The sequence below is a fragment of the Rhipicephalus microplus genome, chromosome 1 (genome assembly GCF_043290135.1).
Source record: "Rhipicephalus microplus isolate Deutch F79 chromosome 1, USDA_Rmic, whole genome shotgun sequence".
In the NCBI taxonomy this organism is placed as follows: domain Eukaryota; kingdom Metazoa; phylum Arthropoda; class Arachnida; order Ixodida; family Ixodidae; genus Rhipicephalus; species Rhipicephalus microplus.
In genome coordinates, this window is record NC_134700.1 from 63,713,159 (window position 1) to 63,740,760 (window position 27,602).

At 47.3% G+C, this 27,602-nt stretch overlaps 1 protein-coding gene across 4 annotated transcripts in view; it reads left to right on the forward strand.

The window, feature by feature from the left end:
* The window catches only part of LOC119177992 (uncharacterized protein C15orf61), a 274,591-nt gene that overhangs the window by 153,723 nt on the left and 93,266 nt on the right, over positions 1-27,602 (forward strand). For all 4 annotated transcript variants that reach the window (XR_012886072.1, XM_075873469.1, XM_075873433.1 and 1 more), the window contains one exon: positions 17,204-17,315. Coding sequence is in view for 3 of the 4 variants with exons in the window: in XM_075873469.1 (XP_075729584.1) it covers positions 17,204-17,315 (112 nt within the window). In the remaining variant the exon portion in view is untranslated. The remainder of the gene's footprint in view (positions 1-17,203; positions 17,316-27,602) is intronic.

Here is a 27,602-nt window from a genome sequence, read left to right on the forward strand (position 1 = left end):
TGGCTGATGGCGTGCCAATATAGAAGATAAGGTAGGCGGAGTGGACGGCTCACCTGTCGGTGGTGGCAGGGTTGTCCCGGTAGTCCCAGCTGTTGAGTACCGGAGCTCGACGTGGCCGCGATGTATGGTGAGCTCAATGTCATCAGATAGCAAGAAGTCAGAGCCAAGGATCATGTCGGCAGGGAGGTCTTCAAAGACGGGAATGGCTGGAAGAACTTTAGTGCCCGCTGCCGTCCGGACTGAAATGTCGAGCATTCCGACTGGCATAGCTAGCACTTCCTCCAAGTCCGCAGAGGAGAGTTTGCGTCCACAGTCGGATAGTTCCGGAGCATGACGGCGGTGTAGCGCCGTTCGTTCCGCACTGGTATCCACCAGATCAGATAGGCCACCTATTCCCTCAACATGAATGGACATCCGAGGAATTTGACAAGCTTGGTAGTGGATTCGGGTCTGGAACGGTTGACAACACTCCTTAGCATTGTGGCCAATGCGACCGCACTGGAAGCATCCGTGTCGTGTGGAGGCGTAAGTCGAACGGACAGTCGGTAATGTGTCCAAGCTAAGCCGACGACGAGAGTTCTGCTGAAGTTCGGCTGCCTTTTGAGCGAAAACCTGGGATGACGCTACAGGTGACTGGCAAGATAAGACAGCAGCATGGGTGGGGTCAGCCAAGCCATCAACGACATACTGGTGGGCAGCCGGACAGATCAATGTAATGCCACATTTGTCGAGAAGCACCAGCTTATCGTAGACGTATTTACGGGCGTCTTCCGATGGAGCCTGCCGACGCGATCGCATGCGCATGAAATGGTCGTCGTACGCGGATGGAAGTGGTTAGAAGGCCGTGACGAAGGCTGTTGTCTAGTCACTCCAGGATTTGTACTTGCAGCCATTGTATTGATGCCACGCTTTGGCGGACTCGCGCAGTCGGCTTACGCCTAGCGATAGCGTCACGTCGTCAGTCCATGCACGTCGACGAGCCAACGAATGGATTTCATCCAGCCAGACGGTTGGGTCTTGATCATTGCCAGTAAAGTCAGGAATTTCAGCCATGGACGGAGGAGGCAACGTGGTGCGTGCACAGGCTGCTGAAAATGTGACAGTGGCGTCTGCAAAACGCTGGATCGAAGTAACGATGGCCTGCAGAACCGTGCAGAGTTTTCTGGCGGCTACAGGCGAGGAATTAAGCCTGTCTTCTGGCGGCGGTACTGACATTGCTCCAGGGATGGTACCTGAGGTGAACTCCAAGGGAGCGTGTACGGCGTCCCTGGGCAAGGAGGTGGTTCGCGAAGCCGAGTCAGTGGAGTCACCTTGTGGTTTGGCAAGGACACCTGCAGACAGCGCGCTGGCTTCGGTACCCGTGGTGGCCAGGTCGGATGCCGTGGCCACGGGAACAGGAGCTGCGGGGCGAGAGTGCGTCCGCTCTGTAGGGTGGTTTCTTCACGCAGGTCGTCGCGCACAGATTCGTTGAACGGCTGCGCCATTGTAATGAGCGAGACAGACACAACACCCGTTCGTCGGGCAAGCTTTGTTTGTTTGTTTCTCTGGGATGATGGCTCATACCCACTCAGGGGGATTGGCCAAGAAAGTGTAGTGCAGTTATTCTGTGATCATTTTAACTATGTGTAATGAATTTGTATTATAATGAGACTATTGTAATGAAAACCACATAAAAAGAGCAAACGAGAAAAAATAGAAAAGTGAAGTTGAGCAGTTTTGAGATTTGAGGTGTTATGATTACCACTCAGCTGCGTTTACTTCACTTTGCCCTGGGGAGTAATAAATAATCCCTTGATTGAAGATCAGAAAGGTATACGCTTAGTTGCCTGAATATAATCGTAAACGGCATTGAAAGCATCCCTGTGGCAATGTCCCAAAACTGAGGCACCAAAGCTTAGCGCAGTTTCCGCCGTCAATCTAACGCCCATTTTCAGAACTGGAATAACTAGTAACCTTTTTCGAAGTATAGCGTAGCGGTGACAATACAAAAAATAATGTTCTAGTGATTCCATTTCTCCGCAGAATGCGCAGAGGGGTTATGTTGTCTGACCAGCTCTATGTAGATACAGGTTTAGGGGGGGGGGGCACGACATCGAAATTTAGTAGGTAAAACTTCGAGCTTTCTGGACTCGCTCCAGTGGGGTCGCTGTGGAAACTTGTGGTGGTTATATTCTGGCCATGTAGTTACTTTTTGTATCGTATCAGTCGAGATTGCTGATTTTCGATATCTTATTGCCGTAATATATTCAACATCTGGCAGTATGGATAAAACTGTCCCATCAAGTGCGGCTCGTGCTAAGGAATCGGCCAATCCATTTAATCTTAATCTACAGTGTACCGGAACCCATAGTAACCTTAGGAGTCTCAACTGCGGGGATACCTAATGTTTTGAATGTGCTTAGAATTCGAGAGTTCTCTGAAGCTGTCAGAGTTGCACAAACTGAAAGAGAATCCGTCATTATGACTGCGTTGTTTTGATTTGATGGAAGTTTTCGAAGAGCTAAAATAATTGCCACGAGCTCCGCTTCAAAAACTGGAGTAAAATCAGGCAGTCTCACTGAAAAGGACCAGTCAAGCGAATCAGAGGCAATGCCTACACCTGCCTTTTGATTATTTACTGAAGCATCTGTGGCTATTATAATTTTAGTTTATGCATGCTCCAAGTAATCTAATAATATGTTTTTTAAAATTTTGAGAAATTGTAACTTGGTGTTTTGGGGGAATATATCATCATACTCAATTATAACATGACATTTCGAGTCATTAGTCTCAATTACATTTCTAATGTTCACATTTATACTTTGTAGATTCTTTTGTACAAACATTATCTGAGGTGTGTGAAACTGTGGCCATCGAGCAAGAAAGAAGGCTTCTGGGTTGGCAATAAAAGCATATTGAGATCTTCTTGCCGGTAAGCTATAAAATTTTAAAAAAGCTTGTACAGTCAAAATTCGAAATCTACAAAGTAGTGTAGGCAGGTGCGCTTCCTGGTACAGTACGTTGATAGCCACAAACCTAGGGAGTCCTAGACACATTCGCAATGCTTCTCGCTCCAAGACTACAAGTTTCGTTTTATAAGCAGGGCCACCTGAGAATAGTATGCATCCGAATTCGATGATGGGGCGCATATACATCTTGTACAACGTTATCAAGGTGTGCCTCCATAACCCATATTTCCGGTTACTTAGCTTGTGCAGTAAGCCTGAAGCCCGCTGTGCTTTGGTAGTTATATATTCTATGTGTGGACTGCAGTTAAGTTTGTCATTATAAATGATTCCCAAATATTTTATAGAGTCTACTTGCTGGATGGGTTCCTGTTTATATAAAATTGAAATTGGTTCTGCAAGGGGAAACACCAAGAGCGCACTTTTGTTGACATTTAACGGTAAAAAAATTGACTGCAATCAAATTTCTAACATGTTAATATATCTTTGTAATTTAAGCTGTAGTGAGTAAATATCACAGTCAGGAGTAAATATTGCGATGTCATCAGAATAAATGTAGGCAGTAACTTCTTGATCTGTTGGAATTGTGCTCATTAAAGCATTAATAACACTGGAGATAAGACTGCTCCTTGGGAACTCCGCGCGTTTGTTTAAATCTAGATGAGAAACATCCATCTTTGACGCAGTAGAATTCTCTTGATTTTGAAAATTCTGCCACCCACTCAATAGAATATTGTGGGAAATTCAATCTGTTTAGCGTATTTAACAATATGAAGTGCTCCACACTGTCATACGCCTTGGATATGTCAAGCGTTACTAAAGCAGCGTATTGCTTTCTTTTTCGCGCGAGCTGTATTCGGCTCTCTAAATCAGCATGGGCACACCAAATAGAGAAATCACTACGAAAGCCGATTTGGTTCGGTTTTATTACTAAATTGTCTGCCATCCAGATACTTACTCGGCGATGTAGGACCCTCTCTACTAGTTTGACTATGTTACATGTTAGATAGATTGGTCTGATATGGACTGTTAATCCTATACCCGGATTTTTTAGTATAGGAATGACCTTTGCTATCCTCCAATCCTGCGGCACCCATGAGTTTTTAAGGAGTAGTTAATAACATTGGCGACGTCACTAGGTGATAAATTGAACAGAATTTTAATCATGGGTACTGTGATTCCATTTGGGCCAGGAGACGCACAGGGTAAATGTTTAATCACGTGGGATACTTCAGTCTGTGTCACTTCGTCAAAGTCAGACTTTGTCGTAGACTTGTGCCAGTTGTTTCGCACTACTGAAGTAAATCTGCTTTCCAGACCTTTACCGATTGCCTCTAAGGTAGTGGTAGTTTCTTGCGCTGACAGATTATCACAAGCTGCATTAACTGGTGATGGCAAGATTTTCCGAGCTCTCATATATCGGAACAGTGCTTTCATATGTTTAGGCTTCGACAGATATTCATAATGTCTTCTGTCATATTCTTGTTAAGCTTGAGCTACCGTTCTCTTAAAACCCGCTACAATGAATTTAATATCGGCCCAGTTTTGGGGGGATTGATCATGTAAGAGTTGCTTCCAAGCTGCCTGACGTCGTTGGTGCTCTCTTGTACATTCATCATTCCACCAAAGGCTAGATACCCTTTTTGTGGATTCAACAGTACATTTGGCTCTTTTGTAGGATCTTTCAATGACTGCGTTTATCTTCAGTGCTTTTGTATCATCGTTCTCTTCCGAGGGAAAAGCCAATGCTGACTTCAGATCATTCTTAAATTTAGTGTAATTTACAAATACTCTTACATGTGAACAAGATGGAATTATCGGGCAAGAAATTTCAAAACTTATCGGTAAGTGGTCACTGTTGGTGCCACAGTCCAGCGCTTTCCAAGAAGAAGTAGTAATGGCCGAACCGACAAAGCTTAAATCTAAGGCCGACCTGGAGTGATTACGAATAAATGTGGGGGTTCTGACGTTGAGGCACGTCAGGTCATTAGTCATTGTCCACTCCCACAAGCGTTTTCACTCAGATCAGTTCTAAAACCCCAACTCATGTGGTGGCAATTAAAGTCTCCAACTAAAACTTTGTCCTTGCACCACGACTTTGTAGCTAGATCCAAACTTCGTGTGTCTTGAACTCCATCCGGAAAATACATATTAAGTAGGGTGAAAGGAGTGCAGCTGGGTAATGTAATGTCTACTGCCGAAATTTCGTATTCTGGCGACATATATTTGCATGAACATTTGACTTTCATACTAATTCTATTATTAATAAAGAAAGCTAAACCCCAACCTCTCGATGGATGGTCTAGTCGAAAAAACCGGAAGTTATTTAACTGGAACAAATTATGTACAGATAGCCATGTCTCTTGTAATGCTATAATATCAGGAGCGAATTTAGAAGTCAAGTATACCAAATCCGTAGATGCAGAATAAATTGATCGGCAATTCCAATGGAGAATCTTAAGCGACCCTATGGTTTCGAAAGAGCTGCTTCCGCTATAGCTTTCTCTAGAATGCTTTCTTTCAAGAAATCTCTCTTTGAAAAGCTTTTCTTTTCCTTCAGATACTTTTTGTTCTTTGTCTGTTTCCGTGAGTTAGTTTTCCTTGACATAGGGGATCTAGATCGCTTCAGGGACATAGGGTCCAAATTCATCACATCTGAATCTATAGTATCTGCATCTTTGTCCTCACTTAGACTCTGTATATCTACTGCAGAGGGTGCTGCAGACAGAGAATACGATGGTGCGGTTTCAAATTCCTCATTTTGGCTGTGGACGCCTATTGCAGAGGCTCCTGCAGACGGATAATACGATGGCGCAGTTTCAGATTCACCGTCAACTATTGGTCGTGAACTCTCAACATGTCGGGATACTAGGCCTGACTCTCCCGCTGTACCAAATATGCGAGTCATCTGGTTAGCCAAAATTTAAGATAGAGAATCACAAAGGTTAGAAGCCAGTCGTTCTATGGCTTTTTCTAGAGCCTTTTCTACGACCTCCACGATATTCAGGGAAATCGACCCATTCATTTCCGAGATATGTCGTGCTGAAACACTGGCATACCCTTGAGTTCTGGCTTGTATTTCCTCTATGGCTTCTCGTCGAGAACAGCGCCTACGCCCTATAATTTCAAGAATTTGCATTTCTCGAGCCTTAGCTGAGGAATCAGGACTATCTGCACAGTGTTGGTCGTTGCAGAGACAACATTTCTCTTCTTTAGCTTTGCAGTCATTTGTTTTGTGGTTGTCACCACACACCCGGCATCTGAGTTCTGACCTGCATCCTTTAATAGTGTGATCGTATCGCCAGCACTTCGTACACTGGAGTGGTCGCGGTGATAGCGGTTCCACTCTGTGTATTAGTGACCATGCCTTGATTTCGCTTGGGAAATTTGCTCCAGCAAAGATTACAATTACCGACTCAGTTGGGATCTTCTGCTTCTCTACCAGACGTGCACACCTATAAATGGAGATTCCAACAGTTACGGCAAACATCTCTAATACCTCAGACGGGGTCAAGTTAACATCTACACTGCGAACAATACCTTTCGCACATGCCAGATGCGGGAAATAAAGGCGCTCACCGGATTGGTCGCGAAACTCGAGCATTTCAATAGGTCTTGGACACAGAGCTGATCAGATGAAAAACATAGAATACCACCTCTGCCGAACTGGCGGACCTCTGTGATGCTGTGGAAGTGAGACGTCGCAGCTCCGCCTGGACTACTTTTGGATTCTTCATCCGAATAAAGCCGTCAATGCTAGGGACGAGCGCCACAGGAACTGCGGGAATGCCGTTGCGCAGAAACTGATCCATTAGTATCTCCTGTGGCGGAACTGAGGCAGACCAGAGGAAAGCCCCTGGTCCAGGTGAAGAAAACGGCATATGAGTGCTTTTTCTAGCGCTAAAAGCGCTTACTTAGCTGTAAAAGCACTATAGGAACACCTAATAAAGACAAAGAAACCACAACCACTAAACTTAGGCCACAACCCTAGAGCAAGCACAACCACCTACTTCTTGCGCGTTCGAGAACCAGCGTGGGCAAGCTCTTCTATTCTACCTCTTCTTCCTTGCTGTCCAGCCCATGGCCCACAGCTGCCGCCTCGCCGCCCTTGGTTACAATATATATATATATATATATATATATATATATAGTCACGTTCCATTTCTCAAGTTTTGTTATCGCCCCAATACACTACACAATTCGCAGCGCGAGCCGCGCCTCCAGTTTTCGAGAAGTTTCAGGACTGTAGTAGATCATTTCGATAAAATCACGCCCACTTGGCTCACAGTGGTACAAGCTCTAGCCCACCTCTCCTATTGAGGAGGTGGGCTAGAGCTTGTACCACTGTGACATTACAGTGTGTATTTTTCTTTTCTTCTTTAGAAACATGTCCTTTTGTGCAATATTGTTCTTGAGCGCGAGAGGGAATTGTCCTCACAGTTGAATGCAAAATATCATGCTACACTGTGAATGACCTCCCCTTGTTTGTTCATATAGCCTTACTGTTTATTTAAGTTTAATCATCTTGATGTCATGATTGTCCTGTATTTGTTGTACAATTTCGCCCCGCCGTGGTGGTCTAGTGGCTAAGGTACTCGGCTACTGACCCGCAGATCGCGGGTTCAAATCCCGGCTGCGGCGGCTGCATTTCTGATGGAGGCGGAAATGTTGTAGGCCCGTGTGCTCAGATTTGGGTGCACGTTAAAGAACCCCAGGTGGTCAAAATTTCCGGAGCCCCCCACTACGGCGTCTCTCATAATCATATGGTGGTTTTGGGACGTTAAACCGCACATATCGATCAATCATTATCAATCAATTGTTGTACAATTTTTGCATTGTACGTCACTGCATACGTTACAAGTTCTTTCGCTGTATATAACAGCTTGCATTGTACATACGCATTGTTCACCATTGTCCATTTTTATGTGTGCACATGAGCTGTGTATGATATATCCGGAAATAAAATTCTCTTAAATGCTATCTGTGCAAAACTGCTACTGTAATCGGACTTTCCCTTTACCGGGCACAGGATCGCTCAAATAAACAGTTAAATACCAACACAAAGTCTCCTGTCTTCGGCACGTCACGACCTCGTGACACCTGGTGGAAGTGCTGCTTCGTGCATGTACCGGACGCCCCCGTCAAGCCGTGAACCCAGCCGACGCCGCGGAGAAGACACCGACGCCAACCAGGAGCAGCGAACAAGCCGCCGACAGCAAGGTCTACCGCCGGAGTATGGGCTTCTACAAGACAAGGCGCGGAAGACTAAGGCCATGACCTCGACTGCAGCGACAATGACAACCGCAGCGTCCCAGCCCGCGATCGTCATGCATCAACCCAGGGAACCACTAACTTTCCATGGGTCATCGTTTGAAGACCCGGAGACCTGGCTAGAAACATACGACCGTGTGGCCGCCCTCAACCACTGGGACAACGAAGAAAAGCTCCGTCGTGTGTACTTCTACCTGGAAGGCTCTGCAAGAATCTGGCTCGAGAATCGGGAGTCCACGCTCTGAACGTGGGATGTCTTCTGCAGCGCATTCCTGCAAACGTTCGTGAGCGTCACTCGCGTAGAGAGGGCCGTTGCTTTACTAAAGACCCGGGTTCAGCTACCAAATGAAAATATTACCATTTTCACAGAATAGATGACCCGCCTATACCGTCACGCTGACCCAGACATGCCTGAGGAGAAGAAAGTTCGTTTTCTCATGCAAGGGGTCAAACAGAAGCTCTTCGCGGGACTAATGAGGAATCCACCGAACACCGTCCAAGAATCTGCATCCGAGGCGGCCACTATTGAAAAGACCCTGGACATGCACACCAGACAGTACAATCGTCCGCTGACTCCAGAATGCGCTGCTGCTCAAGCCGGTGACTCTGAAGACCTGCGGGAAATGATCCGAGCGATCGTGCGAGAAGAGCTGCGCAATCTGTTGCCTCCGGCGCAACCTCAAGTGGATTCGATCGCCGACATTGTGCGAGAAGAAGTTCGGCAATAGCTTTGAATTCCCCAAACACCGCTACCCGAGCCGGAAACTATGAGCTACGCCGCTGCAGTGCACCACAACGCTCCTCCCTGTCCACGCCAAAATGCCGCCCCGTCGCACTTCCGTCGCCAGACGCCACCGCCGCCCCTACCCCACTGATGTCCTACCGTTCGCCAGCGGGCCAGCACAGTGCGCCGAGGAAAACGAACGTTTGGCGTGCACCGGAAAACCGCCCGCTCTGCTACCACTGCGGCGAGGCCGGGCACACATACCGCCGTTGCCAGTACCGACAGATGGGGCTGCGTGGCTTCGCCGTCAATGCACCACGTCCGCAGCCAGGAGAACGGCCACGTGACATCGCTGACTACCTCACAGGAACTCAATGGGCACCACAAAGTCCTTTCCGTTCACCGTCGCCCAGCTGCCACATGTCACCGCACAACCGGCAGTACTCTAGCCCAACGCAGGGCCGGTCTCCTAGCCCGTATCCGGGAAACTAAGGGCAGAAACCGATGGAGGTGCGGTTGCTGTGCGACGAACTACCGAAGATCCTCCGAAGACGATGACGCCGCGACGGAGCTTTCCAAACACAACGTCAACGAGGCAAAGCCTTGACGCCGAAACCTCACTTACCGAAGGTGACCTGACGACGCAACATGGAAGCAGCGGAACAAGCCGATGCAGCCGTGACCCGACGCCACGCCCTAACTGTAACGCGAGACGGCGAACTAGCGACCTCGACGTTCTTATCGACGGCCACAGTGTGACCGCTCTCGTCAATACTGGAGCCGACTATTCCGTCACCAGTGTGTCGTTCGCCGCGAAGTTGAAGAAAGTTAGGGCAGCTTGGGAAGGCCGTGAAATCCGCACAGGCGGAGGTCATCTCGTAACGCCTGTAGGAATCTGCACAGCGAGATTCACCATTATCGGCCGTATTTATCCTACAGACTTCGTAGTCCTACAGCGTTGCTCGAGAGATGTCATCCTTGGCATGGACTTCTTATGCCTCCATGGTGCTGTCATCAACCTAAGTACAAAGTCGATAACGTTATCCACCGAAGAAGCACCACCGCCGCGCGTCAGGAAACCATGTCTTGATTGATGATTTGTGGGGTTTAACGTCCCAAAACCACCATATGATTATGAGAGACGCCGTAGAGGAGGACTCCGGAAATTTCGACTACCTGGGGTTCTTACACGGGCCTACAACATTTCCGCCTCCATCGGAGAAACCATGTCTTGAATGTGCTGGAAAATAAAGGAGTCACCATTCCGGATCGCTCTAGCATCATTATTTCAGTCGGCGCTCCTAAATCACCTGACTTGGAAGGCGTCGTTGAAGGCAGTCAGCATCTGTTGGTCACCCGAAATATTTGCTTCGCAAGAGGAACTGCAGAGCTGCGGGAAGTCAAAGCAACGGTTAAGCTCACGAATTTCAGCAATGAGTTCAAACATGTGAACAAAGAAACAACGGTCGCATACATAGAAGAAATTGTGGAAGCCACCAGTGCTTTCGCCCTCTCCGATTCAGCGGAACCTGCTCAGAGGAACCAACCCCCCCCCCCCCCAGCTTTCGACGTCAATGCCAGAATTACGAACCATAAGCAAGAACAGCTCAAGGCCCTGCTCCTGCAATATGAAGATTGCTTTTCGTCGTCATCAAAAATTCGGCAGACCCCAATCACGAAACATCGCATCATAACGGAAAAAAATACCAGACCACCCGTCAGAGTCCGTACAGAGTTTCGACGCGAGAACGCAAGGCCATGAAGAGACGAGTTGATGAAATGCTGCGGGATGACATCATCCAGCCGTCCAAGAGTCCATGGGCATCCCCCGTGGTGTTAGTGAAGAAAAAGAATGGAACCCTACGTTTCTGCGTTGATTATCGCCGCTTGAACAAAATCACAAGAAAGGACGTGTATCCTCTCCCACGAATAGACGACGCACTTGATCGGCTCCATAACGCCAAGTACTTTTCGTCAATGGACCTCAAGACTGGCTATTGGCAAATCGAAGTCGACGAAAGAGACCGAGAGAAGACGGCGTTTATAACACCGAACGGCCTCTTCGACTTTACGGTGATGCCCTTCGGTCTTTGCTCAGCACCTGCAACTTTTCAACGCGTTATGGATACAGTACTGGCAGGATTGAAGTGACAGACTTGCCTTGCGTACTTGAACGACTCGTCGTGTTTTCCTCAAGTTTCGACGAACATCTTCGGCGCCTTGAAGCTGTACTTCAAGCCATCAAGACGTCCAGACTCACACTGAAGCCAGGAAAAAGCAGATTTGCGTACGAGGAGCTCTTGTTTCTGGCGCACGTGATTAGCAAGTCTGGCGTTCGTCCCGATCCACGGAAAACAGCCGCCATCGCCGACTTCCCGCCGCCCACTGACAAGAAGGCGGTGCGCCGATTTTTGGGCCTGTGCGCCTATTATAAGCGGTTTGTGGAAAACTTCGCCCGCATCGCCAATCCACTCACTAACCTCACCAAGGCTGACGTGTACTCCAAGTACGAAACGCCGCAGGAACACGTTTTCCAGGAGCTTAAACATAGCCTCTACACGCCTCCGTTACTTGCCCATTTCGACGAATTTGCCGAGACAGAAATACACACTGATGCAAGCAGAGTAGGTCTTGGCGCCGTTCTTGTGCAGAGGTCTGACGGACTTGAAAGAGTTAATAGTTACGCCAGCCGATCGCTATCCAAAGCAGAAGCCAATTATTCCACAACAGAAAAGGCGTGCCTCGCCATCATCTGGGCTACGTCAAAATTTCGCCCCTACCTCTACGGCAGGCCTTTCAATGTTGTGAACAACCACCACGCCCTGTGTTGGCTAGCCACCTTGAAGGACCCTTCAGGTCGCCTCGCGCGATGGAGCCTGAGACTCCAAGAATATGACATTACCGTCGTTTACAAGTCCGGCAAGAAACTCTCCGACGCCGACTGTCTCTCTCGTGCGCCTGCCGACCAACCACCACCTGACGACCCGGGTGACGACTACTTCTTGGGAACGATAACTACTGACGACTTCGCTGAACGACAGCGGGCCGACACGGAACTTAAGGCCCTAATAGAATACCTCGAAGGCAGGACCGCCGAAGTCCCGAAGGTTTTCAAGCGCGCACTTGCGTCGTTCTTCCTGCGAAACGGTCTTCTCCAAAAGAAAAACTTTTCACCACTTCGAACCAAGTACCTCCTTGTGGTGCCTTCAGCTCTGCGACCAGAACTCCTGCAGGCACTGCACGACGATCCGATGGCAGGGCACCTTGGTGTTTCTCGCACGCTCGCGAGGATACAAGAAAGGTACTACTGGCCACGTCTTACCACCGACGTCACTCGTTATGTGAGTACATGCCGGGACTGTCAGCGACGCAAGACATCGCCGACAATGCCAGCGGGACTTCTGCAGCCAATTGAACCACCTCGCCGACCATTTCAGCAGATTGGTATAGACCGACTGGGGCTGTTCCCGACGTCGGCTTTCGGAAACAAGTGGATCGTGGTAGCTACCGACTACCTCACCAGCTACGCCGAGACAAAATCCCTGCCCAAAGGCAGTGCATCCGAGGTGGCCAAGTTCTTCGTCGAAAATATCGTCCTATGTCACGGCGCCCCGGAGGTCCTTATCACCGATAGAGGAACGGCATTTACTGCTGACCTTACTCAAGCGGTCTTGGCATACAGCCAGACAAACCAGCCAGCCGGACGACTGCGTATCACCCACAGACCAACGGCCTCACCGAGCGGCTAAACGAGATCATCGCCGACATACTGGCAATGTACGTCGATGCCGAACACAAGACGTGGGACGCCATTCTTCCGTACGTGACCTTCGCATACAACACAGCGGCGCAGGAGACGACGCAGATATCTCCATACAAATTGGTCTATGGAAGGAGCCCGGCAACGACGCTCGATGCCATGTTACCCAACGTCACCGACGAAGAAAACCTCGATGTGAGTGAGTACCTTCAACGCGCTGAAGAAGCCCGTCAACTCGCGCGTCTCCGTATCAAGAATCAACAGATGACCGACAGCCGCCGTTAAAATCTCCGACGACGCTTTGTGGAATACCAGCCCGGTGAACGTGTTTGGGTGTGGACGCCGATACGCCGACGTGGACTAAGTGAAATGCTTCTTCGACGGTACTTCGGACCGTACAGGGTAATTTGACGTCTCGGCCCACTTGATTACGAGGTTGTCCCGGAGGGCATCACGAACTCTCAACGACGCCGATCACGACCGGAAGTCGTCCATGTCGCGTGCCTCAAGCCGTTTTATGCGTGTTAACAAACTGAAACAATGTTGTTTTGTATTATTGTTGTATCGTAATTTATTTGTTGTACTTTCTTGCATTATTGTGTTACCTTCATATTTAGTTAAAGCCTCGGGACGATGCTTTTTCAGAGGGGGGTAATGCCACGTTCCATTTCTCAAGTTGTGTGCTCAGATTTGGGTGCACGTTAAAGAACCCCAGGTGGTCGAAATTTCCGGAGTCCTCCACTACGGCGTCTCTCATAATCAAATGGTGGTTTTGGGACGTTAAACCCCACATATCAATCAATCAATCAACCATTTCTCAAGTTTTCTTATCGCCCCAATACACTACACAATTCACAGCGCAAACCGCGCCTTGAGTTTTTGAGAAGCTTCAGGACTGTAGTAGATCATTTCGATAAGATCACGCCCACTCCTCGAACTGTACAGATTATTCTGGAACCTACGTCACCGCCAGCGATAACGCTAGAACATTCGATGGCAAGAGTATAACCGGCGACGCACTTCGCCCCTTGTCAGTAGTTGATCGACGGTCGACGCTGCGTTCACAGCTATCTGTGCAAGACTGCTACTGTAATCGGACTTTCCGTTTACTGGGCACAGGTTCGCCCAAATAAACAGTTAAATCCCAACACAAGGTCGTCTGTCTTCGGCAGGTCACGACCTCGTGACAAAATATATGTGCGCATACAAATGCACGCGCAAACATACATTAGGTATGGTTGAACCACCACACCTCCCTCCCTCCCGCAAACACTTCTGGCCACGACCCTGCTCCCTAGCGGTGTGATGCTACTGCATGCGCTATCCGATCGACGGGCATGGACCGGCTCATAATATCTCTCTTTCAGCCACCGCATTCGCCGGCCCCGCTCGCACGAGTTTACCCGCAAGTAGAACGTACGATGGGCGCGCGCATGTTATCAATAGGTGACCAGTAAAAGAGCGAGGGATTGTGGGATGCGTCGTCTGCTACAGGCTTCCGGTTCGAAAAGAGTAGGCGACGGCGAACCGGTTCGCCGCAAGCCTCCGACTAATCGGGATACGCGCGCGTGGTCGCCCGTTTATCTTCGTTCTGATAAACCATGATCGCTTGTTGAGCCGTTGGCTGCTCTAACTCGAGCGTGAAAGGCAAACGGCGTGTATCGATTATCATGGAACGAAGAAAGAAAATGAGGTAGGCTACGGCTGTGAAGAGAGACACAGTGACAGGTAACCTCTGAATACGGAACGTTAAAGCCACAGTGTTCGAAAACCATTATCACAGATACGTATGTATTCCACACTAAAAAGAAGCTTACGCATGAATTTGCTGCGAATATTATATTGAGAAATAAATTGTCGCGCAACCGCCCAGAAAACATATTATGGGAACGCGCGGGTGAAATCGACTTCTCATACGAGAAGAGCGCCAGCCATTAGTCTCATATATATGACAAAAAACGCAAACTTTTCACTCAAGAGTAAGTTGACACGAAGTGCCGGACGAGTCCATTTGCGTTATCTTGTTCTTTTGGGCGCCGTCCTGGCACACAGTTTGACCAAGTGCGTTAAAAAAGCGCAGGGTTTCGATTATTCGCCGCCGTCTACGTCTTACTGTATTGTTTATGTGCCACCGTGCCGACCGACTGACGTCCGACCGACTGACGATATCAACCGAAGCAGCGATCCCGAAATGAACGTTGAGCACACTGCTACAGTCATCCCCATCCCCTGAGATCTTTAAATTGGTGACTTTTTTATCAGCAGTAACGTATCATACAATGAAAACTGTTTTCTGCATCGACTAATCTGCTAGCCAAACTGACAGTACCCCCGAGCAGCATAAAAGCATTGAAGATCATTTTAGTGCGATAAAAAAGTTTCCTTGTTGTTCATGGCTTTTGTAGCTTGTCATCATCACAGTCACGGTTAGCAAAAACAAAAAAAAAACTTTAAAGCACTGACATCGCACAGGGAGGCTTTTTTTTCAACGGAGCTGTACAAAAATGCGCGCGTGCCGCTGCTAACCTGCGTGGTGCGTCGAACCGGAAGCCGTCGTATCCCATAGTTCCCTGCGATTGCCCATTTTACTGGTCGCCTATTTGAGCTTTGTATGTGACGAGGCGGCTTAGTATTTATTGCAGCGTTGGACAAATGTGGCTTCACATGTACTCTAAAAAGGATTGATTGATTGATATGTGGGGTTTAACGTCCCAAAACCACTGATGATTATGAGAGACGCCGTAGTGGAGGGCTCCGGAAATTTCGACCTCCTGGGGTTCTTTAACGTGCACCCAAATCTGAGTACACGGGCCTACAACATTTCCGCCTCCATCGGAAATGCAGCCGCCACAGCCGGGATTCGAACCCGCGACCTGCGGGTCAGCAGCCAAGTACCTTAGCCACTAGACCACCGCGGCGGGGCGTACTCTAAAAAGGGACAACATCTGCTCCGACTGCTCCAAACTTGCGCAAAAAGCCTTTCTGTCTGCTCCAAGCCAGCTACAAAAGGCTATTCTACCTACTCTCAGGACTTCTGACGAACCCATGTGTTCTGTCCCACATGTGATCTATCTATCTATCTATCTATCTATCTATCTATCTATCTATCTATCTATCTATCTATCTATCTATCTATCTATCTATCTATCTATCTATCTATCTATCTATCTATCTATCTATCTATCTATCTATCTATCTATCTATCTATCTATCTATCTATCTATCTATCTATCTATCTATCTATCTATCTGTCTGTCTGTCTGTCTGTCTGTCTGTCTGTCTGTCTGTCTGTCTATCTATCTATCTATCTATCTATCTATCTATCTATCTATCTATCTATCTATCTATCTATCTATCTATCTATCTATCTATCTATCTATCTATCTATCTATCTATCTATCTATCTATCTATCTATCTATGTCTGTCTGTCTGTCTGTCTGTCTGTCTGTCTGTCTGTCTATCTGTCTGTCTGTCTGTCTGTCTGTCTGTCTGTCTGTCCGTCCGTCCGTCCGTCCGTCCGTCCGTCCGTCCGTCTAAGTCTGGGTGCACACCTGAACGCCTGCAGAACTTGGGGTACACCAAAATTTGTATGGAAAGTTGAGAGGCTTTGACGAATATGATTGCCAGGTCATTACCGTAATAACGTGAAAGTTTTTTTTTCGGGTTGGTCATGAAACTCTTGCCTCCGAACGTGCGTGTCTTATACCCGTGTACCATAGTCCACGGTGTGCGGGTATGCTCCACAGTTATGATCTGCTCGGGAGCGGCGAGAACAGATATTGGTAAACCAAGTGTGAGCGCGTTAACATAAACTAGCATTGGCAGCGTTTACCCGACGAATGCAAAAAAATAGGGATAGCTATTATCCCAGCGGGACTTGAAATAAAACATTCTGCGTCGTTATTCTGCCAAGAGGCATGCGAGGCCTCAAATATGCTTTTGAAAAAGACTCTATGCTGGCGTAATGTCGTGCAACGTCAACTATGGTTGCAGTGCTTGCTATCTAATTTTATTAACATTATACGTATGTCCGCCTATGATGCAGGCGTCATGGCGGGTGAACGTCACGTGCGATTCCAGTGTGGGCTTCGCTTTTAGTGTTATATAGATTACGCTTCTATTCATGCGATTCAGCAAGTTATACTTTCATTTATACAGTTTCAGTTTATTTTCAACATCAAGCTACAGCGTACAGTGATGTTTGTGAGCAGTGCACAAAAAGCCTCTAGAATGGGCTTGAAAGGGTCTACAGACCATAGCATTTAATCAAGCGTTGATCGACGCTAAAATCGAGCGTTGATCGACCCCGGAGGAATACGCTTATAAAAGTTACGTGTGATATTCACATCGTCGCACCGTAATGTGCACTATGTTTCGATTAAACACGTCGTAGCACTTATCTAATCGAAGCTAAAAAAATCCAGCACTCGCCAAATGAAACCACTTTCCGCAAGACATCGAATTTGCCGGATTGTTTCATCGTTTTTTTTATCAATGTGCAGATTCTGCGGACAGGATGCTACCCGTTTATCAAGTACCACTGCTCGAAGAGGGCACCGCAAGACTTGACCGCGGAAGACAAATTTTTCCGCCTTCTGAAAGTGCTCAATTTGGGTGAGTCTGTGGCGCAGGTTTTTACAGGCCCAGTACTAAGAATGCTTCAAACTCACCGCAGGGTGGTTTGTCGTTATCTCTTGTTGAAAATCGCCATATGTGTGGGAAATCGGGCTCTGCTGATCAAGGTGGTCGCACACCTGTTGCGAATGACTACAAACAATGCTCGCGTGCTTTATCCTAGAAGCACTTCTAAGATTTAGGCCTGGAAAAGAATAAACGTTCCATCGATGCATGATACGTGTCTTATTCATGCAACGTCTACCGAATTTCCCGTGATGTGCGAGTCAGCCTATATGTAATTGATTTTTGGTGGGCAAGTTGTGATATACAGAATTCGCGCCTGAGGCTGAAACGAGCAGGTCTGGGATTGGGGAGTGGTATAAACGTCACATGAATTCTATTTAAATATCGAGTCTCAGCAGTATGAAAATAAACGAGTATACCGGTGTGATATCGTCTACATTGAAGTATTATTTATGTTATCTGCGTTGTCTATGTCCAGATATATTATCGCTAAGTTATAGACCGTTTTCTCGGAGACGAGGAGCGCTGCCTCCAACCGCTTCTCCTTCTCTTCTTCACGTATCCGGCCACGCCGCCACAGCTGCTGGTGTGTGCGGATTCCTTCAGCGTTTTGCATTGGGTGCTGCGCGAGAGGTCAATACGTTTTAAATTTTCGATTAGCTGAAGCAATTGCGCTGCGGAAAATTGAATTGTTGGGCGTGAACTATAACATGCGCAGTCTAGGCTTGCCAAGTGCGCAGGACTTTTATATGACTTCACGTCGTTCTTACCTGTTGGACCTCTGAGCCTTACTGCAGCGGCGCGGCTCACTTCAAGCAAAAACATGTCTTGCCAGATGGAAGGCAATAATGTAACTCAAGAAGAAAGAAAAAGACAAGGATGAGCCGGCACTGCCACGAGGCCAAGCGTCAGCTCGTGAGGAGGCGCAATAATGATGATGACGGCTCTTCTGCTGCGAGGGATGAATAAAGGAAATCACAACAGTCTTCCGCGCCGACAGATGACGCTAGGTGGCTTCAGATGGGTAGAGTAGCTGCACAGGACGCTTCACAACAGTGCCGTTGGGCAAGCGCAGAAAGCAACTCCTCACGATGCCGTCACGTCCACCGATCAGTTCTTCTATGTGAACCAAGCTCCACAGTTGCCTTGGACGATGTTTTTCTCCGAGTGTAACTACATTGCCTTTCTTCAATATGAGATTTCTTTTTGCTTGGTTGAATGTGTAATTCCTGAGTTCATTGAGGAACTCCTTTCAGCAATGAGACCAGAAAGTTTGCAAATCCTTTTCTCGCTTGCTCCAAAGTTTCTTCGGTTGATCGTTGGCCGACTCGGTTATGATTTTGAGGTCGTAAGGTGGTAGCGTTGTCAGTCCTCTTCCAACGAGAAAATCTGCGGGAGACAGGAGGCACGGCTCATCTACGTCATTGTGCACATATGTTAAAGGCCGAGAATTTATTACTGTTTCCACTTCCGTTAGTAAAGTAATGAACTCTGTCTGATTTACGAAACGTCGATCAAGCACCTTCTTCAAGCAGGTCGTCACAGAACGTACGAGTCTCTCGTAAAATCCGCCCCACCAAAGAGCACTCGGGCAAATGAATTTCCACTGAATCTTCGAGGAAGAGAAAAGTGCAAGCGCATCGGGATGCCGAATTGTTCGCCAGAGCTTCTGCAGATCTTTGGACGTTTTGACGAAGGTTTGGGCATTGTCGCTGTACGTTGTGTGACAGAGTGACACACAATTACGACAGCTGGTGAAAAAAAAAACAATTCGACGGTGTGTCATCTGCCAACGCCTACAGGCTAAACCTGTTGAGCTTCACCTTTTATGCCCCAGTATTATTGTAATCAAACCCCTCCGTTTCTTGTAAGGGGAGTACATTTTGCGGGTCCACTTTACATCAAAGGTCATCTTCATCAGCGCTCGTACATTGTGGGACTACGTGATACGAATCTCCGAAGTACACAAATGAAATTCGCCGTCGTCAAATCTTCAGCAAGTTCCAAGTGAACAGCTCTTGTTACAGCACAAGTAAAAAGAGCGATGTAAGAGCGCTGATGAAGATGACCTTTGATGTAAAGTGGACCCGCAAAATCTACTCCCCTTACAAGGAACGGAGGGGTTTGATTACAATAATACTGGGGCATACAAGGTGAAACTTGCTCAACTGGTTTAGACTGTAGGCTTTTGCAGATGACATACTGTCGTATTGTTTTTTTCACCAGCTGTCGTAATTGAGGAATCCAGTATTGTTTTCTGATTTGAGTCAGTGTGTCTCGTACATCTCTGTGGAAGACTTTTTCGTAAGCATGATTGTTAATTAAAATAATGAGGTGAGAGTATTTCGGTAGGAGGATTGAATGGCGAGAACCATACGAGTCGTCGTCATCTGAACTTTTCCTTTTACCGGAAGCAGCCCGATGTTATCGAGGAATAATCTTAATTGTCCAATCGGACTTTTGGAAGGAATCGGGTTCTCGTTTGTGACGCAGTTGCCTTCGTTACCAAAGTGAGCTTTCTGTTCTACGCGAATCAAGTAGCACTTCGCCTGTTGAATTTCATCAGCAGACCTATCGCTTTCCTTCAACTTTTTAACATAACGGTAAACCCATGTCGTTACTCTTACAAGTTTTGTGAGTCTGCTGAATCATTCTATATCAATCAGCGTTGGTATCGATGTTCTCGTGTCAACAGCGCGGATATGGATTTCTGGCCCTGTCTCAGCTGCTTCGAGTTTTCCGTATTCGAGGTCAAGTTTTCCTCCGAATTCAGGCCATAATGTATGAGACATGGCAAGCCATCCGGGTCCATACCACCGCAACTGTGATCTACTCAGTTTGTGTACAGTCAAGCCTCGAGTTAGCGAATGTGAAGGGTTTTCTCTTCTGGGCCAAAATCGCCATCGATAATATTCTGTCAAATTTCTGATCTCCTGCGTCCTGCTCCGTATAAATGCCTTCGAAGAAACGAAGTCCTTGTAAATCCAGCAAAGGGTAATCTGGGAATTGGACCGAAATGTTACTTCACCAGCGCCCAGGTCGCAGTTCTTGAAGATGTATGCATGTAAGCGGGCTGCAAGCAAAGCTGACATCAATTCCAGCCTCGCCAAGGTGACCGTCTTCGACGGCGCAACTCTTGTCTTTGTCATTAATAGTATAGCGTCGACGGTACCACTTGAGTCGATGGTACGAAGGTAGGCTACAGCACCGTATGCTGACTCACTTGCGTCGGAAAAGATGTGCAGGTCTGCCTTTTGATAAGCGCCTTCACCGCCCACTGCGAGGAACCTGGGAATACTGATCTCATGTAGCATGGCTACCTCCTTGCTCCATTTTTTCCAGACAGCTGACAGATTCATTGGCATGGTGTCATCCCAGCCGAGGTTTTCCCTCCAGAGATCTTGTAGGAAGATCTTCGCCCTTACTTAAAGGGTGACAGAAACCCCAAAGGGTCGTAGATCCTTGCAACAGCTTGGAGCACAAAGCACTTGGTAATTCGATGCTCCTCCATAAACTGTAGAATATCCTGGGGCCTAAACGAAAAGGTATCCGTCTGTTTGTTCCAATAAAGTTCCAGGACTTTCAGAGGTCCAGAAGGTGAGCAAAGTGATTTTTCGGAAGAAGTGATTCCTTGTACGAAGACGGCAGATACAACGGGGTCGTTGCTGGCCCATTTACGAATGGTAATTGAAGCATCTTTGAAGATTTAAAATATATTTTTATGCATTTGAATAGCTTGTACAATGGTGTCAGCGCCAATAAGATCATCCATGTATATGGAGTCTTGCAATAGCCGGGCTGTCGAAGGAAAGCGATTTTCTTCGGACCTGAAGTGCCGCTTTTAGGTAGCAGTCAATAGGAAAGGACTTGAAGTAGCTTCAAAGGGCACTCTCGTCATTCTCCAAACTTCTATTTCCGGCAGAGAACTGTCCACTTGAGGTGAAGTCTTGAACCACAAGAAGTGAAGTGCATCTCTGACGTGTTCTTGCAGGCCGATTTGAAGGAACGCCTTCTCAACATCAGCATTCATAGCTATCTTGTAGCGTCGGAAATGAAGCAGTAGCGTCACTACGTCAGAATTTAGACTTGGGCTGGCTTCTAGATTGTCGTTTAAGGATTTCATGCCGAATTCGTGAGACGCAGCGTCGAACACGATGCGTACCTTCGTAGTAGATCGGTCCTCAGGTAAGACGGCTCAGTGTGGCATATAATACCGGGATCCAACTGGTTGGTCTTCTTTTGTAGGTACTTTTCCATCATATCCTTCTTCGAGGTGCATTCTAATAGTTGCATCGTATTGCTTTAAGAGCTCATTGTACTCGTTAAGCTTCTTCATCAAACTATGCAGTTGTTTGAGTGCCACTGTGTAGTTTTCACCCAGAGTAACCCTTTCCTTCTACGGTAGTGCCACTTCATATCGATTGTTTTTCTTATTGATGTTGTTCTCAAAATTTGTCAGCACCGATTCGGTGACCGTCGTTGCTTCATTATTGGCTTGGATACCGGTGCTTTCTATATCTCAAAATTTAGTCAAAAGTTTCGAGATGTGTTGCTCGGTCACTGTGAATCGTAGGACTGCAATACTGGCACACTGTGCAACATCGGCTGCAGTAGACATTGGTCTTTCAACAGTCCATCTCAGTTTCGTCTTGACAGCTTTCAACTTTTCGAACACAGGCTTCACGGTACCAGTTACTTTATCCCAATAATAGTCTGACCCAATAAGTGCCGCGATCTGTTTGTCTTCTACTCCTTGTAAAGAGAGAGCTCACGGATCCAAGTGCATCTTGTACATTTCTTTTATAACGTTTTCTTCTGGTACCAGAATGCATTCAGTGCATATCGTGTCCACCACCAGCGCCTCTATTGAAATCGGTATTTTCTGGTTTGCAGGGAGAATCGATACGCGTTCCTTCTTCATGGTTTTCCTTATGTTATCGCCCCCGAACACACCGATGGCTAACGTTTCCTCTTCTATTAGTTCGCTTCTAAGTCTTCCATAAGCTTTGGTTGTAATGAAGCTCCGCTTACTTCCACCATCCAAAAGTGCTCGGTAGCGACCGGATGATTTGACGTCCAATATGGTGGCTGTCAGACTCTGCAGCATTACGACTGACCTTGCCTGCTTGGACACCAGATTGACCGATACAAATATCACCATACTGTCGTTCTGATGTCGGATGCGCAAACAGATTTTGTGCGCCTTCTGGCGCACTTCCTACATTTGAACCGGTTTCTGCAATCTTTTGCCATGTGGCCCTGCTTTAGGCAACGAAAGCATCGCCGCGCTTTGATGAGCATCTCCCTTTTGTTTGAGAAGTCGATATCCTTTGTACCACAGACTTCGGCAGAATGCTTTTCAGACTGGCAGAACAGGCATTGTTGTGGACTTTTTGTTGAGCTTTGTAGAGCAGCTGTCGTGGAAACGTCACGTGAATTACTGGGTTTTAGTCCTCTATTATCTGGTGCTCGACAAGTTTCCGTTACGTCTGGTTTAGCAACAGCTTCCGGACAAGTGAGTTGAAGTTCGAAAAATTCCAGAAGCATTCAAAAATTGTTATCTTCTGGAACCGTTTCATGGTTTGAATTGCCTTGCGTATTCGAAGAGGATACAGCCGACGAGGATGCCTTGTGCATCTCGTGAAAACGCAGCACCATTTCCGTCGGTAGAACTCTTAGCAGGATTTCCCGAAGCATGGAGCAATCAGTTGTCGAGTTTGTGCCAAGCGCCTTGAGACTTCGAATATGAACCTGTACCTTGTCGTAAAGTTGCCTCAGTTTACGAACGTCGGCTGACGACGACACTGGCTTTAGATCCAGCAAACCTTGCAAATGGTCGTGCACTATAATCGGTTCATCTCCGAAACGCTTGTTTAAAATTTCAATAGCGTCTTTATAGCACTCTTCGCTAGCTTGTAATCCCGATATGGCCGACGCGGCCGCTCCGGTAACCAAACTGTTCAAGTAGTTGGACTTGTCAGCTGTGCTTAACTCGCTGTTGTGAACTGCTGGTGTAAACTGCGTCCAAAATGTCGGCCATAGTCTGCGGTTACCATCAAATTTTACGAGTTCTAGTTGGGGAAGCTTACTTTTGCCAGATGATAACGGGTGAACGTTCGTAAGGAGGGGGTTGGAGGAGCCAGACACTCATTCAGCTTGACTCGTAGATTCGCTGTGAGAGTAACAACCTTGTCGCGGTATTCTTCAGCGTCTAACGTCTCGCTGCCAAACAGGTCATCTGGCGTCTTTTCGAAAATCGCCTCATCCACTTTCTCTCTCTGACTATAAAATGAGTTTATTCGTTCGAGGAAGACACTTACTGCAGCTGCTGTGATGGCTTGATTTCCTCACAAGTGGTCTTCCGCTTCGGACAACAGGACATCCAGTTGGGACCGCAGGCTGTGGCGTCGTCTAAGATAACGTTCCATTCTGCCGCCCGCAGTCGATGTATCTCACCAAGATCACAGGCACCGTCTTCCGAGGTGTTGCGGCCTCTAACGTCGATGGTGTTGGCGCCGTCAAATGTCCCGGGTTTTCGGCACCATGTGTTGGACCTCTGAGCATTACTGCTGCGGCGTGGCTCACTTCAAGCAAAAACACGGATTGCAAGGTGAAAGGCTTTAATGGAACTCAAGAAGAAAGAAAAAGAAAAGGGTGAGCCGGTGCTGCCACAAGGCCAAGCGTCAGCTCGTGAGGAGGCTCAATAATGATGATGACTGCTCTTCTGTTGCGAGGGATGAATAAAGGAAGTCACAACACTACCAATACTTTATTATATGCGGTGTCTGCACTCCTGGTCATTTTTTCATCACTCCAGTTGTGATTCAGCTCGAGTGCTGGTACACTTTATAATCAGCAGCAAAGAGAAGCAATGTCGAAGGTGACGGTTAGTACAGAATAAAAAAAAAAATGTGTTGCCGAGCATTCTAGTTTAAAGTCAGCATCCATATTTTCATCTTATGCAAAAATACATGCGTTACAACGCCCGCGGCTAGCGAAATATAAGTGCGTGAGATTTCGAGATTATTGTGTTAGCTCTTTCCAAGCTATATTAAAGAAGGGCCCTCCTGATAAGTGTTCGTATGCGCAAGAATGCATTGCTAATGTGTTGCTTTGACGGCGCGTGTTTGCTCGACTTGTCAATGTTGTGATGATTATTGAAAGAGACCACACATATGGCAATTTAGGTGGGATGGTTTTCTGGCTTGTGTTCCGGCTTCCGGCATGGCATTTTGTTTCGGCTCAAAGTTTGTTTGCAGTCGTAGTCCTCTAGCCCGGCCACCACACCCCTTAGCTATTGGGCGCGAGGCCCACCACTCGAGGAGCGGGCGCTGCAATCCCGGTGACGTGCAGGGTTGGATCACGTGATCTCCCCTCGCTCTGGTGAAGGAAAGCTGGTGGTTGGATGCGTTGTTTTTGACTGCGATTTCGCGGTGTATTCACATTTGAACAGCGTTGTTTTGCTCTCACTTCATGTGTGCGGGCTTCTATAGACTACAGAATTCAGAAAGCAGCTGTAAATGTTATGGATATGGCGTGCCACAGCGCGCTACGTAGGCGACGCTACAGCCAAAGTCGCTGGCAGCGCCACTGTCACCTCTTTCTTTCTATTTCGTTGCGGGTGGTAATTCAAGCTCAAGGGGTTAAAATGAGCACCGACCACGATTGTTCACACAAAAGCAAAACGTTTCAGTTATCGCATGGGAGCCTCGTTCACAAGCAAAAGTGAATTTGCAAACAGTCTGATTTTGTATATCTTAAAATACGACCTACGTGCGTACATGAGGGGATAGTGGCCGTCATTACATTTAGGAGTGTGCGCCATCGTCTGAATTTTCAGAGAGTCAAGATAAAGCCCAGAAGGTCAGTTCTTTCCTTTAATTTTTGTTTCTTTACCCTGTTGCGGCCTAATTCGTGGCCAGTTGCTTTTGTGTGTTCGGCCAGCGTGTTTCACGAATCTTTCTTTCTTACATAATACATGTGCCGCTCCAGTCTGTTAAAGCTACTTCTCTTGCCAAGCTAACTCCTACCACAGTCTGCGCCACCTCCCACTCACCTCCGCGGGTGCCTGTTCCCATGTGTGTACTCGGCCATACGGGCTTTCGTCCACCAGTGGTGTAGACAAGGGGCGTCACACTGAGCTTGCGACACCCCCCCCCCCCCATTTTTAATGGCATATAGCGCACAAAATAATGTTCGATCACATCTGCCTGCTCGGGCCCCCCAATTAAATCCAAGGAGGTGGCCCCTCCGGAAAAATTTTCTGCCTACGCTCCTGTCTTCCGCGACTTCAGATCACATGGTTCTTTGTTTATACGTCTGTAGAATGGGCCCACAGCCACCGTCCCTCCTTCTCAATGTTGTTTTGATATACAGGTGAAAATTCGATCACCTTCGAAAATTGATTCATCTTGTAATATCTGGCGTGAAATGTCACAAAGCTCATGAATGAAACTGTAAATAAACCGGGCACTGACATTTTTACTGGAACATGAAATCGCCGTTTATATCACGGTATACAAGACGTACTTTGCAGCAAGCTCGAGCATTGAAATACGTAAAATAATACGGCAGCCGCACAGTGCGTTTGCTATGGTAATAAAGCCTGGTTGAAATCGCATTTCTTTATCATGATTTGCCACTTTGTAGAAGGTGTGGAACTGGGCCAATCATTCATAATGACAACCGTATGAAATTTTTGCAATAAACATTAAGACCGTGCCGCAGAGTAACGTTTTCTGGTGTGAAATTTTACCTAAATATAACTCTGAATAAGGCACGCGCGTGCGTGTAGCTCTCGCGTTTGCTCGCAATCATAAGAATGGTTGCGTCTGCATGGGGCTGTAAGAATGATGTGTTGCTTCCCACAAAACGGGAAATCCGCTTGCGCTGTGCTTCGTAAAGTATGTGTGCTGAGCAAAAATGCAAATTTGCACGTGCTTGTCATGTCAACAGCGGCTTGTTTTAAATGCCCAGCATTTCTTAGCGAACTTCAGCGACTTTGAGCGTATATATCTAACCGCCTACGACCTTTAGCTCTCCTAGTCGTTTCGATAATGGCATCTATGCCAAAATTGGTATGGCATAGCATGAATGCGTGATGAGCATAATTGACTAGTCAAAACATGAAAATCATGACATGTATGTCGTGAATGCAATGGTTTACATTTCATGGTCTTGCTGCTCTTGTGGTCTTCGTTCACATGAAATGTCGCAAAACTCGTATGGTATGACAAGACTACATGGCGAACACAAGCGAGAGACCCTAACATGAAAATGATGACATTTGTGTCATGTAACAACATGACTACTTGCCACACTCATGAGGTGCTCGCGGCCGTTTCGTTAGCCTCGCATAAAACAAATTTGGAATTACGGGACGTGAATGGATGACGAAGGTATGTGATTGATGCAATTATGATAATTATGTGATACATGTCATGTAAAAACATCACTGCATACCACGCTCATGATAGGCTCGCGGCTGTTTCGCTGGCTTCATATATACCAAATTTCGTATTATGGGACGGGAATGGGTGACGAAGGCATGTGACTGATGCTAATATGACAATCATGTGATACATGTAATGTAAAAACACCACTACATGCTACACTCATGATGCGCTCGCGGCCGTTTCGCTAGCTTCGCATATACCAAATTGGGTATTACGGGACGTGAATAGATGACGAAGGTATGTGATTGGTGCAAACGTGATAATCATGAAAGTGTGTCATGTTACAACATGACTACATGCTACGCTCGCGATGCGCTCGCGGTCGTTTCCCTAGCTTCGCATGCACCAAATTCTGTAATACGTGGTGCGAATAGACGACATAGTTAAGTAACACATCGAAACATGATAATCATGACATGCGTGTCATGTAGAACAGGACTACATGCCACACTCAAGATCCCTATACACTTCGACGTCATCCGGCTCGCGTGTGTGCCAGCGTTCGTTTCGTCGCGTCACGCCGGCGATGCCACGCCAGGCGCCGATCAGCATGATATATATTCGTAGGCGCGCGCCGCGCTGCTTTGCTTTCAGATATGTGCGTGTTAGTGTGTACTGCGTCCCTGCATCACGAAGAGGGAAGTCGCGGTGCTGTCTGCTAATAACGTCGTCGGTGCGAAATGCAGCATGCTGCCTTTTGCACCGATTGCCACCGTGCTTGCGTTTTGCTAGCGTAGCGTCACTGCGCCCAGCGGTCGCGCGCGTCAACGTTACGATGAAGTCTATTGAGCCCTTCGTGATGCAC